This window comes from Rhyacophila brunnea, unplaced genomic scaffold (genome assembly GCF_057557595.1).
Source record: "Rhyacophila brunnea isolate RB1 unplaced genomic scaffold, BYU_Rbru_1.0 scaffold_3, whole genome shotgun sequence".
Taxonomy (NCBI): domain Eukaryota; kingdom Metazoa; phylum Arthropoda; class Insecta; order Trichoptera; family Rhyacophilidae; genus Rhyacophila; species Rhyacophila brunnea.
The window spans coordinates 36,765,766-36,781,792 of record NW_028232965.1 but is presented as its reverse complement, the minus strand read 5'-3'; the positions used below and the strand labels follow the sequence as shown (position 1 = coordinate 36,781,792).

General features: G+C 31.9%; 1 protein-coding gene and 1 long non-coding RNA gene across 3 annotated transcripts; one reads left to right on the top strand and one right to left on the bottom strand.

Annotated features, from left to right (window-relative positions):
• The first annotated feature begins 660 nt into the window (after nucleotides 1–660).
• On the top strand, nucleotides 661–13,254 carry Rim2 (replication in mitochondria 2). 2 transcript variants are annotated; one of them, XM_085952888.1, is made up of 8 exons: nucleotides 661–999; nucleotides 1,979–2,093; nucleotides 5,359–5,423; nucleotides 8,943–9,121; nucleotides 9,984–10,096; nucleotides 10,522–10,759; nucleotides 10,910–11,012; nucleotides 12,188–13,254. In XM_085952888.1, the coding sequence occupies exons 1-8, from the start codon at nucleotides 959–961 to the stop codon at nucleotides 12,306–12,308; spliced, it is 975 nt and encodes a 324-aa protein (XP_085809014.1). In that variant the 5' UTR covers nucleotides 661–958; the 3' UTR covers nucleotides 12,309–13,254. The 2 variants fall into 2 exon arrangements, with proteins under 2 accessions (XP_085809014.1, XP_085809013.1); XM_085952887.1 differs by having other exon boundaries at nucleotides 1,979–2,126.
• On the bottom strand, nucleotides 13,037–15,118 carry LOC147068309 (uncharacterized). Its single transcript, XR_015071378.1, has 2 exons — nucleotides 14,353–15,118; nucleotides 13,037–13,938 (listed from the first exon to the last, which is right to left on the bottom strand). It is a non-coding gene; the product is annotated as an uncharacterized LOC147068309 (long non-coding RNA).
• Nucleotides 15,119–16,027: the final 909 nt, after the last annotated feature.

The following is a 16,027-nucleotide window of genomic DNA, read 5'->3' as shown; positions in this document are numbered from 1 at the left end:
ATGGGATTTAGTAATTCTGAGGTATTGTTTCAATTCATTCCCTTTCTCATGATTAACACAATAATATAACTGTAATGTGCATTATTTTTAATTTGCATATTTAACTATTTTTTTCAGTTTTAGACATCTTATCTCTCTTTTCCTTTGACACATAGTTATTACAATATTATTGCTTTATTATCTAGATTATAATATGGTGCTAATACATAATTTTATTAATAAGTAGGTAGTATTATACTCAACAGCGATAGGGGATATTTTATAAAAACATGCCATTATCACGAACAATAATTTAACGTTCAAACAGTTCAAGTATTATTTCCTTCCAAACAACAATATAATAGTAAAAAGTAAAAGACAAAGGTAGGTGCACAATAATTTAAAAGGTGTAACCCAAAGAGGTTGGAAGGTGCCTGAGTTACCAAAATTTAAACATGTTATTATAAGGAGAACATTAAATTTTTAATAGTTTACGTTGAATTCGTACCTTTGGAAGGATGGTGTGTGTGTGAATAATATTATTATCAATATGCTGGGAAGCTCATTGAAGCGATAATCTATTTTTTGATTTTGTTTATCTTTGAATATTGAATATGAAAAGTGTTTATTATGAATAATAATTTATTGTCCAATTTGGGTTTTTTAAATTTATTAACTGGCAACACAGGTGAAGTGTGATATCAGAAGAAATCGAGTCGTTCTCCAGTGAAATTTTATTCTATTTATACAAACGTCATTCGCTATTAAATATCTTTAATTTGGCATTAGTTTTATCGATAAAATAATTTCAGTTATTTGTACAAAAATAAAAATAGTGTGGTGAAGGTATTCTAATCATTCCGTGCGTTTGTTTACAACTCGTGCGTAAGCACGGCCGATTCGCTTATTGCGACACTGTGCACATTGTTTATTTATAGACCGCTACATTGCAATCATGTAATTGAAATATTAAATAAATATGTCACAGAAGGATACTGCTATACACCTTTTCGCCGGAGGGTAAGGATAGATTCTACTTTCTCCAGAATCCCAGTCTTCGCATGCATACTCCTTATCTTTGGAATTTGATTTCGGTATACTGATTAACCTTCCATTATTTACGCCGAAAATATTTTGATGCAGCTGGATGTCATGCCAAATGTCATATTTCAGGGACAAAATAGTGTTACAATCTACATTTTCTTATCAATACATCTCAGGCAATTGATTACCACTTATTCTATAAATCGCATTTGTATCTGTTAGCCACACATCAATAGTGTAACCATCAATAACAAAGATTTAAAAATTGTTTAAATACTAACTTATATTCCATTTCATGGTATATAACTGTATAATATCCCAAAAAATATGTTCAATTCGTAAAATGTCATGCTATCCTCATGTTTCATCACCCTGAAACTATACTTGTGATGACATATTAAATTATTTTATGAAATCGTTTAACCAATAACCATTTCCAGGTTCTATAGTTTTCAGTAGTAGGTATCACAATTTTAAAAGTTGTTTCTTCAGAGAATAAAAATCAACCCAATGATATTTTAAAATCGTAACGGAGTGTTTGTAATGTTGAGTATTAATTTTAAAAGATTATTTTTGGCTTAGGTATTTAATTTCTTTTCGAATTACTGAACATTGGAAGCCACTCATTCAGATTTTGTTAAATCATCAGTGGCATACTCTTGTGGTTATCCTGTCCATCTTAAGGTTCAAATTTAAATGATCCACCGAGTAGTATTTTATTGGTGAATTTGTGAGAGGTGTCTTCAATTTTTAGATTCCTAGATGTTTTTTTGTATTAAAATTTAATAAACTGATTTATAACAGATATGCCTTCAAAACATCAACAATCTGATGATAATAGTAATACTGATTAGATTTTATCAAACGCAAAATATTTTTTAGTAAAATATTTACACGAATGAATGTTTTCCACTGAAGGGCATGCTCATTTTCTAACAACTATTTTGATGTGAAGTGTGGCAGGAACAGCGGGAGCAGTGGTGACGTGTCCTCTGGAGGTGGTGAAGACGAGGCTTCAGTCGTCTCTGGGAGTCGGCCAGCCCCTCAGAAATGTCCGACCGACAGCACAGGTCAGGCATTTCTCCACAAGAGCGCCTACTCAGGTCTTTGTTACTCCTTGTTATTAATCCTTTAGCAGGCAATACTTGCTGACCGAATGCCTGTACCCTAACCGAGCTTTTATTTTCTTATTAACTCAAACCGTACCAACACTAAAGAGAGTACTATACTTGCAGTTAGTTGTAGACAATAATTATAAATATATTTTTTAAATAAACGAGTTTAATTCTACAAATAACATCATAATTGGAACACACTCGTATAGTGTGTGAATATCAAAATATGCCACTAAATATTTACAGAAATCAATGAGTTTTATACCTGTTGATATCAATAATAAAAAAAAACAATTTTAACATCTTATCATGTGGCATTATTTTTTGTAAACAATGTCAAGTGTGATTAGGTAATTACTTTTTTGTATTCAAAATACGAAATATTCTTCAAACCTAAGAGAACCTGACAAGTTTGTTTTGTTATTAACAATAGATAGTTATGAAAACATACAAACTGTAATGAGTAATGATGCTTTGAATAGTAATATAGGTACCTATTATTAGTATTGTACCTACCTTAAAGTTTTTTTAGTAGAACCGAATCAGATAGATTTAAACATAATATTCTTTATAGCAATAATATGGTAAATGGCAATGTTATTAAAAATAACTCGCTAATTAGAATCGTCTTTATTAATAATTGATTCACGGTAATATTATCTCCTATCCCATTTGTTCGCTTCGTTTCTCATAAAACATTTCTGCTTTCCATAAGATCACTTTGTAATAAATTTGTTTTGCTGATTGCCAAAGTTCTACATAATTATACCGTATCCTAGTTTTATATTTGTGCAAATTTTGCTTGAAAACCGGTAGTTTGGCACGTTACCAATTCCTTATGTCTGTAGATTTTCATATTGCATGCCTATAGAAATTCATTCTGTTAATCTTTAAAAAATTTATGTGTCGTAAACAAAGATTCATTTAGATACATTGATTAGGTATGATGCTTATTTTAAACCCACTTAAAAGTATTGTTCTCTTCTTTGTTTATTGTAATTATTGTAAATCTTTGATTTTATCAATGTGTAGGAAAATATTACTATATATTACAAGTATAAGACCTGTAATATGTAACCCTCTGTATCTCCCAGGGAAATCAGAAATAAAGGGAACTGAAATACCTAACGGGTGTGGAGTAACAGGCAACCGATCTCGAGTGTGGAAGAATATGGGATAAACTTAAACATATGTCGAGAATACGCTTGTCCTTCGTTCTGATAACTGCTTTCGGTTTATTCACTGACGCTCATTTAATATTGGTGTATTTGAAGGTTGCAACACACACTATTGCACATCTATAATGTGTGGTTCATTTTCATTGGACACTAACACATTCAAAACCCTGTGTCAAAATGTTATGTATTGGGGTATAGCCTATCGGAATTCTATTTATTAAGAGCATACACTAGTGAAACGGCAAATCATCACAATACCATACTCAGTCGATATTCGTCAGACGCGGTTCGTCACGCAACCGCTTTGGACGTCAAAGTATATCGATTTTTTTTGTGATGGCGGCGGCGTAAAGATATATTGTTATATCGTGTAAAGATGACTAAAAACGTTATGCCTGTACTTGACAAAGAAAACATGTCAATGAATTTATTATTATTACTAATATAACAATAAACATAACACTAAATGGACTTAAATAAAACATGTTGAATGTTTATGACAAATTATTTTCCGTGCGTAACGCCTCATTAGCTCAATCCGCGCGTCGCATAGTTACGATCTTTTTAGATCATGCCTCAGCTGAGGTTATAAGCTTTAACCTATTCTGTGGTTTCTCCTAATAATTGCAATAACAGTTATTTTATAAAATTATAGCCATGTGTGTAATAAATTCATTGCCAACACTATAATAACATACACTAATTTTCTATCTTTTAATAACAACCATTGCATGTACGCTTTATTGAGTTGATATCTTGTAGGGACTTTACACATGATCGATTTATTGTTGCGAATAATTATGAACCGTAGGGCATAGACATTATATATTAAATTTTCGCGAGAATACAAGCTAACTTCGTGCTTATAAAACCAGCTACAAGCGTACCTGCATGCTTAAACGGTATACCTGCACAATTTTTTTACACAAATATTCATGAGCGTATGTATCTTTCTGCTGTACAAGCGACATGAATATGTACTTACTCAGGATAAAATCAAATATGTGTAGTAGATACTTGCACTAGTCTGAACCAGTCATGTTTTTTTCATTGCATATTTTTTGATGATACGGTTCAAGTATAAACTAGCACTGTTCAAGTATATTTGTGCCATGTGGAGGCAATATGGCCGTCATGTGTACTTGTGCAAATAATAATTCCACAAGTATATCTCTTACTGTGTGCAGTTACATTTGTTACGATCTATACACGAGCATGGTAAAATTGTCACGTCAGTAAGTGTTTTCCTATACATTTTTTCAGGACAATAGTATTACCGGCAACAAAACTATGCATGTGTAAAGCACCCTATTATAACAATTTATCAAGGAAATGATCTAATTCACATTATGGAAAAAAGATGTTTTGTTTTAAAATGCTAAAACTATTGTGTAAATATTTTCTTTTCCTCTCATTTGATAATAATATGCTTTCTTATCTATGTTTTATTTTTAACTATATGTCTATCTTTATTTCATACAACATATCACAACACGTGAGATTTATTTTTATTTTGGTTCAAATACTATGCAGGTGAAAAAAACTCCAAATTCTCTCATTTCTTCACGTATGCAGGGAGTAGAAGCAAGACTAATGAATTATTACTATGACACCAGTGCGAACGGTGCTTACATTTCTTCTTGCCGGATTGGCTTGGCCCCCACCTTCTCACACTTGTTTTCGAACCTTAATTTTGAAGACTTTTTTTAGTGTTCATAAATTATATTATTAAACAACTTATGTACCTATTGCAAGAAAGTCGGGCATCATCAATAAATGCTATATTTAAAACATATTATTTTCCTTATTTTCATATATCGCATGGCTTTCTGTGATATAGTCCATAACCACACAAAACCGGTTTGTGCCGGTATTAATTGGGTATAAAAATCATAATTGACAGCCCTCTAATTTATATTTTATACATTCAAATTGACACCCATATTTTGATGACACATTCATTCTCACAAATACATTGCAGTGATCTAGGTACCTACCTACCATTTACTCTATCATTATATCAAATATGTTTTTATCGGCAGGTGGCGCACATCAATCGTGATGGACTCAAATCCCAGCCGCGTGTTAGTCTTATTCAATGCATAAGGTATGTTAATATACAAGTTAAATAATTGTCACTACTATTGTAAGGTAATATTGGTTCTATTTAAACACATACGCAGGCACTTGTATTCAATTATGTTTATCTGATCTTTGGATGTTTCTAATGTAGTATTAATTTTTTTTACTGGCACACTCTAATCGACAATTTCATTGTTTGTGTTTCCTGTTGTGTTTGTTTTCATTCATTAAATTTTAGACCTCAGCAGGAAAGCGATGACAGATCATAATGATTTATTTTTTAATATGCAGTACCTACAACCAATACAACAGTTATCCAGACCTGGATTATTCAGTTTAGTATGATTATAACAAAATGATACAATTTACAATATCTAATTAGTAAAAATATGTGAATTTTTCAAAAATTGCTACACAAATGTTTATTCTGGAGATAAAATAAGATGTTTTACTATTTTTCTCCTTGACTCCTTGACTTATTATCGCTTGAAAAGCGCTGTCCTTGAAGAAATTTTTTCAAAACTCAGAACAAAAAATAATCCCGAGGGAGCCAGGTTAAAACTGTCACTGCTAGAATCCTTACTCAGTAGCTCCAAGTTCTCCTGGCAGAAAAAAATAAAGTAATATTTTCCAAACTGTACCTGTCATGACGCTCATTTCTTCAGCAAATCGAGAAACGTTCAGTCGTCACATCCGCTTAAATTAAACCTCTTGCACATTTTTTCAGATGTTGCTTCCACGGGTCACCCAGTGTGAAGGTCGACTTTAATGTACTCTCTATCCAAAGTTTGACTGACTGTTTGAATTAGCAGTCTCCCGATAAACTACCACCATGTGTTCATAGATCTCATTCGGCTTCTTTTGTTCATGGCATGACATTTCATTGCTGAACGCTGTTCCACATCGACCAATTTCTTAGTAAGCAAGGACCTGCTTGCCACTGTGTTACTTTTAATGTCGGAATCGCACTGTGCTGACACTGCACGCATGCATCACATCAGGATATGGTCTAATGCTAATGAATTTATTCAACCACGCTCATTATTTTCTTTCGTACTAAGGTAGATAATATAATAAAGGCCCTGTGTAATCTTAATATATTATATATTTATATTCAGTCAAAACCAAATGCCACCTATTTGACGCTTGCATTCTAACGGTACTGCTTTACGGTAGCGAATCATAGCACCTCACGAAGGCTCAGAGCAACCATATACTGAGCTTCGAAAATAAATGTTTGCGACGAATACTGGGTATGCCTTTAGTGTGTATGACTTTAGAAGTAACAAGGGGCAGATATGGCTGAAGAAGAGGAAGATTTTTTAATAACATGTTCTGATGCACATTCAAGTCATTACACACCTTATTTACTTCAATTTGACAAAATCTACATCAAAGAATTTATGGTATGATAAGAGGGAGTCTCCTGAATTATTAGTATTACAACAATTGGCAATTCTGGAACTGTTGCATCGTCATCATCCTAGATCAATCCATTGATGGATAAAGGCCTCCCCAACCCGATTTCATTCCGCTCGGTCATGTATCCTGTAAAAAACATGATAAGAGCAAAATGAATTAAAACTACTTAGAAGTAGATAGAAACTGATTAAAATTCCTACTACTTTCTGTATAAAATTGTAACGAACGTCTATTTATTTCATTCCACAGGTCTGCGCCGCCCAGTTGTCCTATTTTCCGGGCAGTTATAGCTACATTTGCATCATAATGTCATAATGTGAATGTTTTGCTTTCAGTACAAGTCAGCTGTGTTTAATGTTCGAAATCTTGATTTTAACTATTTAAAATGCAGATAGGCTAATTTTTCCAATATTATTTGTGAGTATTCTGATAAGACAAAATTTGTTTTCCCCAATAGGGCAAGTATCAGATTATTAAGACGATACATCAGTGAAACGGAAAATAATTTTCAACTATAGGCGCGACGAAATTTTGAACTCGCTGGCATTCGGAGAGAGAACGTCGAGCTGGGAACACGCCAATTTGTTTCGTGATGGCGACGGGGGTATTAATTCTTAAATCGTGTAAAGATGACTAAAAATGTTACTTGAAAAAGAAAACATGTCAATGAATATATTATTATTGTTACTAATAGAACAATAAACAGAACATTAAATGGACGCATGTTAGATTTATATGACAAATTATATTTCGTTCGGCATGCGTCATTTGCACCCGCGACCCGCAATCCGTGCATCGCCTAGCCACGATCTTTTTAGACCATGCCTCAACTGAGGTGTAGCCTTAACCACATACTACCGATTGCAATTGATGTACACTGTACATTTTCGATTTCCAATCAATCCAAGCGAATTATCAATTTAGACAAAAAATGGCAGATGTAAAATATTTTTAGACTACTGCCTGACTTAATAAATAGAATTCATTTTTTTCTATATATCGTGTGCAGCCTGAAAAAGTTGAAAGAGAAACCCCGGGCCATTAACTCAATTGATTTAGAAGATAACAAGTTTTAAATAGTTATGAAAATCTTAATGCCAACAGTATTGCAACTGAGGGTTTATCAATTCAAAAAATAAATCAATGGCAAAATATCAATTTGAAAAAATAACTTTTCTAAAATTAAGAAATAATTTTTCGTATTATATAATAAGCTTGAGACTTTCACGCATATATTATATTTAGTTTTTGGGTTGTTGCTGTGGTTTTTCTTCTTTCACTGACCTTTTGAGGCGTGATGCAGAGGCTACTTTCACCAGATGTGTATTGAAGTGCACTGTTCGGTGGATGTATAAGTGTGAAAACGCCGCTTTAAGTGTATCATTGATGATTCGGTTTAACTGACAGCAAACATTGCTCAGAGTAAAAAAGGGGTGATGATTAACTGTCCTCGACGTCCAGAGATATCAGATCGGATATTGGATTTTGCTGAAAGAACCGGAACCCAGGAATTTTTTAAATGTACTCTCATCCGTGTTAGTAGGGAGGAAGGAAAAAATTACAATGACAATCCAAAAGCCAAATACGATAAATGCCCACGGAAAACCCTAAAAAGGCCCTCGTTCAGCAAATATTATTTTGATTCAGCTCTCTTAATCAATTAAATTGTTATCATTAATTTGTCAAAATTGGTTCAAAAATCGATTGAAACAAGACCAAAAAAATGATTTTAGTAGCACATTGTCATTCTGCCTTATAAACCTCGTATACTTTTCCATTTTTTTTCAGAAGACAGTAACAACCGTCTAATTTTTGTTTTAAGTGAAATTTCAAGAAATGAAAATAAAATGAAAAACAAAGAATAAACTCGCAAACAAAAAGACAACGATTCCTAGCATATTTATGAGCTTTGCAAAATTATAGATTTGATTTTTGAAATCTTTAGACTAGTTTTGGGTGTAAGAATATAGAATGTTAGATATTCTATAAATCTAGGATATTCAACACAAATCTTATTTTTGACAATGTTTTGGTGGCTGACGACATCTCTAATTGAAGGGTCTTTTTTAAATTAACATGTGACTCTTTTGATAAATTATTAAACGGATGTTTTTTTTTATAGACATATAGTGGAGACTGAAGGTACCCGAGCTCTGTTTAAAGGGCTCGGGCCGAATATAGTAGGCGTGGCACCCTCGCGTGCGATTTACTTCTGCACATACTCGAGAGCAAAGGCGCTGGCCAACCAACATCTGCAGCCTGACACTCCTGTCGTTCACCTGACTGCTGCCGGTGCCGCAGGTAGATCGATTTCTCATACACATTAACTGATCAGCAATAATTATAAAAACATTTTTAGCTTAGCATATATAATTAATACGATTACTCTATTGTATCATTACCTGAACAACCTTCATTTAAAATTGGTCCAGATGATCAAGGTTCAACTCTATTAATTTAGAGTGATTTTTCTCTTAAGATACCTCCAAACTTTGGTTAACTCTATCGTGGCGCAGTAATGGTAACCAACTATTGTTTTACCTTCAGAGAAGCTCTATTTTACAGTAGGTAGGTCTTGAGCAGAGTTTAGCATTAACTTTACTAACATATTTATGTCAAATTGAATTAATTAATTACATATTAACTAAATCTTATACTTTGTATTATTCATAAAAATTAGCGTACTCTAGTTTTACCTATTAATATTTGTTTATTCTCCCGATACAATTTCGTCCCAGTTGCAAGAAAGTAAACTGCGTCAATCGAGATTTATTGATATTTACAAATTTGACTTTTGTGTTTTATCAACTACCTTTATCAATTTAATATCAATAATCATATTACCTATATGTCGATTGGATAGATTTATATCTTTCAATGATTGTAGATAATAATTGATTGTGTCCAATGAATGAATCACGCAACTAAAATATCTGTCTGATCATTGTTGTTGATAAAATAAAATTATCGTCGTGTTATCTATAGTGCTTTTGCATATTATGGAAATATTATCGTATCTAAATTAATCTCAATTGTGTCCACTTAAAAGTCCTCTCGGTCTGTTCTGTATTCCGTTAACAATTTGACATTCAATTAAATCATTAGTCTCTGCGATCAATTTATTACCACAATGTACCAATAGATGGCTACTTCCTTGCTTTAGGTTTTGTTGCTTGCACAACGACAAACCCAATATGGTTTGTGAAAACGAGACTTCAACTAGATGGCCAGTCCACTACAGCTGGCCAGTGCATCAAAAGAATATACGCACAATCTGTTAGTATCACCATTAATAATAATTTATTTATTCTGATATCAACTTGTCGTTATTTTTATGCATTACTTATGTCATTTCAAAACGCAAGGAAATAGTTGTACAATATACAATATAATCTCTATCCAAAAGTAGGTATTAATAATACTTTTTTCATTCAAGGAGAATATTAACATTCATTCTAATAGTAAAATCCTTAATTTAAATTATTTAAATGAAAAATCTTAACTGGCAACTTGTAATGTAGATAAAAAATTCTTAGATGTAAAATAGTTATAATAATATTATAATAGTAATAAATATAACAAGTTAACGATTAATTGTTAGCGTTTATTTTATTTTTGTCTACTTTCTCTAACTGCGTTTCAAAAAATGTTTTTTTTCTGCTGAAACAAAAACCATGTCTGATTGTTGAAAATTTTTGCAGGGAATTTTAGGATTTTACAAAGGTATCAGCGCTTCATACATGGGCATAAGCGAAACGGTAGTCCACTTTGTCCTGTACGAGGGTGTGAAGGCGCGGTTGGTTGAAGCCAGACGACGCAAGGCGGGCCTGGACGGCAATCAAACCCACCCGGAGAGAAGACAGCCTAAAGACTTCCTAGAGTTCATGGCGGCTGGTGCCTTTTCAAAAACCATCGCATCCTGCATAGCGTATCCACATGGTAAAACACTATTATAATACATAGCAAACAGTATTTCTATGTCACATTTGATGGGGTCCATAATACAGAAATCTTCAATATATAGCTTGTTTGAAGTGTGTTAAGCTCTTTTTCACTGGCCTCCGAGTACTATAGTAGTATTTATTTCAGAGGTGGCTCGCACTAGACTTCGTGAGGAGGGAAACAAATACCGCAGCTTTTGGCAAACACTTCATACCGTCTGGTGCGAAGAAGGTCATAGAGGAGTTTACAGGTACAGTTTTGAATTTTGTGAGCATTCTTTTCCAGATCTAGAATTTAAATAAGTGTCTGAACTTACAAAATAACCATCTGCGAGGCTATTCTAACATATCACTTAACACCCAAAATGTGATAAATATATTACATTCACTTTATGTATTCCTGCAGTTAATTGTGACAAGAAGTTAACTGTCAAAAGTGCTATATTTTAACATCCCCTCCTGTGTGCTAACTTTTGGAGCGAGATATAGTATGTCAAGTACATATTGAAAATGGGAATGGGACAACTAGGCGCCAGGAGAATTGGTCGCCGCACTGTCTACTAGATGTGACTATTTTGAAAAATAACTCCACTGGTGACGGCCGCCTCAATTTACAGTTCCCCGCAAGCTGTCAAGTAACGAGTGGCGAGTAGCGGCACATTATTTTTTAATACATACTGCAATGATATGACTAATGCAATTGTTGTAGGTTTTGTTGATATGTTCAATTCTTGTTTGAAGTTTCAATACAAAATTTCGTGGTTCGGGTGGAAAAACCAAAGGTACGCCAGCACGAGCATACCCGAATTTGACCGAGGTCCACAAATAAGAGACGTATTTCACACATGTCTACCAATTTAAATTTTCACAGTATTGCGAATTTATTAATTGTAGATACCGCTAATAACCGCCTTGCGTATGGAATTGGTTCCGTATTAATTTGGACCAATAAAAATAACGGAAACTTGCTAAAGTATTAAATATTAAGAATAGCTGTGCTGGAGTAAAATCTAGCATTTTTCGACACCACAAACAGCCCAAAATTTATTATAAAATGTTAGAATGTTACACATTTTCTTGAAAATAATACATACTAGCTTTTTGTACCTTTCGAATATTGATATTTACAGTGGTAACAAAATTTTGTCACTACTTAAATTTTAGTTGTGTAACTTATTGATTATTAACTAGTTGAAAAACAATAAATTTTTCAATTCTTGTTCTCGTAAAAATGATGTTCATAATAATTTATAACTTATATTTTGAATTTCTAGTTTCTTGACATTCTTTTAAATTCAAGAGTCAGAATTTTTTTCTGCCAACTAGCTTATTGTCTTACTATATATGGTTTACTTTGGTCAACTACAGTTGGCAATGCTGGTTCTATAATGTATACTTGCATATTCTGATTACTGTTTTTTTTCAGAGGCCTGGCTACACAGCTCGTTAGGCAGATTCCAAATACCGCTATCATGATGGCGACATACGAGGCTGTGGTCTACGTCTTAACAGCATACTTCAATACGTCATTCTATGACAACACCTAGCACCGAACCCCCTTTGAAGGGCCCGTGTTGCCATTAAAAGCACTGTTTCCTCCGACGGATTGATCGCTTAAATCGCCTGCAGAGGTTTAGTGTTGCCATGAAGACAAAATAAAGAAAAAATGGGAGGTGGAAAATTATTTTCAATTTTTACACCATTTTTTCTTAGCATAGGAGCAGCTGACGATTGCTACTGTTTGAAGTGAAAAATGTTTTTGTAAATATCCTAATTAGTAGAGTATTAGAGTAGTAGAGCTTGTATAATTATTGTTATATTAATGCAAAATAGATTTTAAGATCAATGATGGTTATCCAGAAAAATCACCCAATTGTCTTTATACTAGTAGAAAGTGAGAAATTTATAAGTTTTTAAAGTATATTATATTATTGTTGCACAAGAATGTAAAATTTATTGAATGTATGACCATTTTGTGATGAGAATGTTATGTGTCGCTTTAGCATTGTCAGTATTTGTTAAAATATGTATTTACACAACTATTTGCACAAAAAATAAATAAATAATGATATACATTTTATATTCATACATTGACTCTTGACCTGTGGGTTTATAATAGAAAATAAATAGCTTAATAGTATTGCTACTTTTCTTACAAACAGTGTGGATTTGATATAAATCTACTAACATTTAAAATTAAGGACTTTGATATGCATATATTCCTAAAAACAATAACCCACTGCAACATGTGACGAGACAGTGAAAAACTAATTAGTATGTTTAAACTTGGGATTTTTTATTCGAATTATGTAGAAAATTACACAGATAAATATTGTTGCCATATATTATAATATATAATATGTTTATATATTGTCATCCAAACTAAAGAATGTATACACTTCCAGATTTTGTAATATATACATTATTACAATTGAAACGAAATACATATAATTTTTAATGATTTCATCACAACTTTCTAAGTAGTAAGTATTTAAAAAAAAAAAATACTGAAAGATACTGTTTGATCCAATGATTATTAATTTATTCGATTTGTATACCATGGATTAATAAAAATTCCACCCATTTCCTAGTGCAAAAATGTAATTTTTCTAAAACTATGACTTCAGTAATTGAAAACAAAATTATAGTAAAATTTTCGCCAACCATTTTAAAAGTCTGGCAAGATTGACTAATGTCATTCTCTTTTTATTTCACTTAATTGGAATGACCATTTCATCTTTCACTGGTGAGTTGGGATTTCAAGTTATGAGTTACTCATGGCTAAATTTACAAAGGTTGTTAAACCATTACAACATTGTAACATTGCGCCAATCACCTCTTGCACGGATTTAACATTGTGGATTGATTGTAAGTAGTGTAAGTTTAACAATATTTGGGTGAACAAATAAGATGATGCCAAATCTTGCAAGTTTTTATGGATTATTGGTGGGTAAAACCGTATTTTTTGTTTTATTTAATGATCAATTGAATCGTATTATAAATTAATGGTTTATTTGACTTACTTTTTCTAAGAATACGCATTATACAATCTGTAATCTTAATTAAAATGAGAGAATTTTTAAAGGATGAAAATATTGGTTCATATCGCTTTGAAAGACAGTGAATTAAATGCTATTTCTCCAACTAAAAAAAATATATAAAACAACAACACTTAACCTACACCAATTGAATACGTGTATTAAATAAGGCTCTAAGTACCAAAAAGTAGTATTGTCTGTAGTTACAAAATACTGAGTCATTGCAGTAAAATTTCATGAAGCAGACCTTTTGAAAAATGTAGTTTTACAGTGTGAAGCAATCACGGCAGTTTCTATAATTTTAGGTATAAAGAACTCGCAAGTGTCAACACACCATCGTCAGCTATTTAATATTGAATGCCGTTAACCACTGCAGTGCTATTTACACCATTATAAATAAAACACGCCAACGGACTTACAACGTCGACAGGTTTAATTATTTTGCTGAATTTTTTTGACTTGAGTTGATGTGATTGGCGTTGGTATGTAGAACATTTTTCTATAAAAATGTCAGTTTTTATTATTTTGGTACTTAGCGCCTTAATTAATACACGTATTCAATTGATATATAAATGCATAAGGCTGTCTTGAATTTTTTGTTTGGCTTCAAATTGAATAGATTTTTTACTGTAGGCTTACTTTTATATTATTGCAATAGTAAATATAAATAGTTGAAGGAATATTATAGCTTAGTATATTAGATTGAAAACATTGGACTACCTATTCGAATCATTAGCCTTATGGATGTCAATTTATTAACAGTTCAATAAAACCAACTACACCTTAGCAGCAAATGAAAACGCCATCATGTTTTACACTCACAAGAAAAATAGCAATTATTAATGGTTTGGAAAATTAATCACATTGAATTGTAAACATAAATAGACATGATCGTAAATATAAGGTGATCTAACAAACCACTTAATAAAAATAAGTACCTGAATTTCATCATACAATCATATTGTTTGTGTCATTTGGCATACTAATTTATTTTTTGTTGATTGTCATTCTGTTACCCATAAAACTATTAAAACAGTGTTGGGAAAAATTAATTTTGTTGATTAACTTTAAAGATATCGCCTTAGAAACCAGTCTACAAACGTATGATTATAATATAATGCCAAACAAAATTCCTGATCCTTATCGTATTATTTGGCTTCCTTATAAAGTGTTATCACAAGTATGGGTACTTAATTTTGAAGTAAATAGTATGTAACATCTTGTATGGAACACGGCAATTTGGATATACTGTATTATTAGATGTTTTATCTTTTCAATTAGTATAGCATTTTGATTGTTGGTTTATGTCTGGAAGATTTAAAAAAATACTTAATATTAAAAAAAAAAAGGTTTTCATTCATATTTTTGGTTACACTTATGTACAATTAGTCAGAACAAATGTTTCGAACATTGTAAGTTAATAATTGTATTAACTATTAAAAAAAAAGTTTTTGATTAGCGCAGGCTTAGTAGGCCATTTTAATTTATTAGCACAGCCAGTCTGAGCAATTCAAAAAGTAGTGGAATATGTAATATATAAGGCAAACTTAAAAATCAATTATTAAATAATATAACAATTATTACAAATTTTAGACTGAAAGTTAAAAATTGTTTTGAAAGTGATACTTAGTCAACTATGGCTAGAAACAATGGCGAAGGGTGGACATAGGCTGTGAAGATCCGACATAAATAGTGCACACTAAACTTTGTCTGTTAGAATTATTTGTTTTCATTGAACTAATAATACTATTACAGTTTGGTATGCAGGGTTTAATTGAATTAAAAAAAAAAACTAACTAACACCATCTGCTATTTGTATTCTTAGTTCAATGAAAAAAAATAAGTATAACTAACAAAAGATTAGTGTGAACTATTTATGTGGGATCTCCACAGCCCACCACCTCCACAATTCACCACTGATTTGAAGTCAATAATACTGCGCAGGTTTGTTTTGGATATTCAGTGAATTAGTAAAATAATACACCAAAGCTTAATAAAAAATCTACAACGAAACATTTTACATCAATTCAAATAATTATTAAGAAACAAAATTGACTTTTTATGTAGTTTAGCAATTTTCTCACTTACTAAATATTTGATATGCCTTTTTCACTCCCACTTAGATTATTTTGCGTCAAAAGCTCAATGTAAATATATTTATATAATATTATGTTTCGGTTAGAAATTAAGTGTTATCCAAATGCTAAAGAATAAAAAATGAAATTTTT

Bases quoted from the DNA above. Each gene is read 5' to 3' on its own strand.
- Rim2 (XM_085952887.1), top strand. From the start codon at position 959: ATGTCACAGAAGGATACTGCTATACACCTTTTCGCCGGAGG. The intron at 1,000-1,978 runs GTAAGGATAGAT...TTTGATGTGAAG, and splicing joins ATACACCTTTTCGCCGGAGG to TGTGGCAGGAACAGCGGGAG. The intron at 10,760-10,909 runs GTAAAACACTAT...TATTTATTTCAG, and splicing joins CTGCATAGCGTATCCACATG to AGGTGGCTCGCACTAGACTT.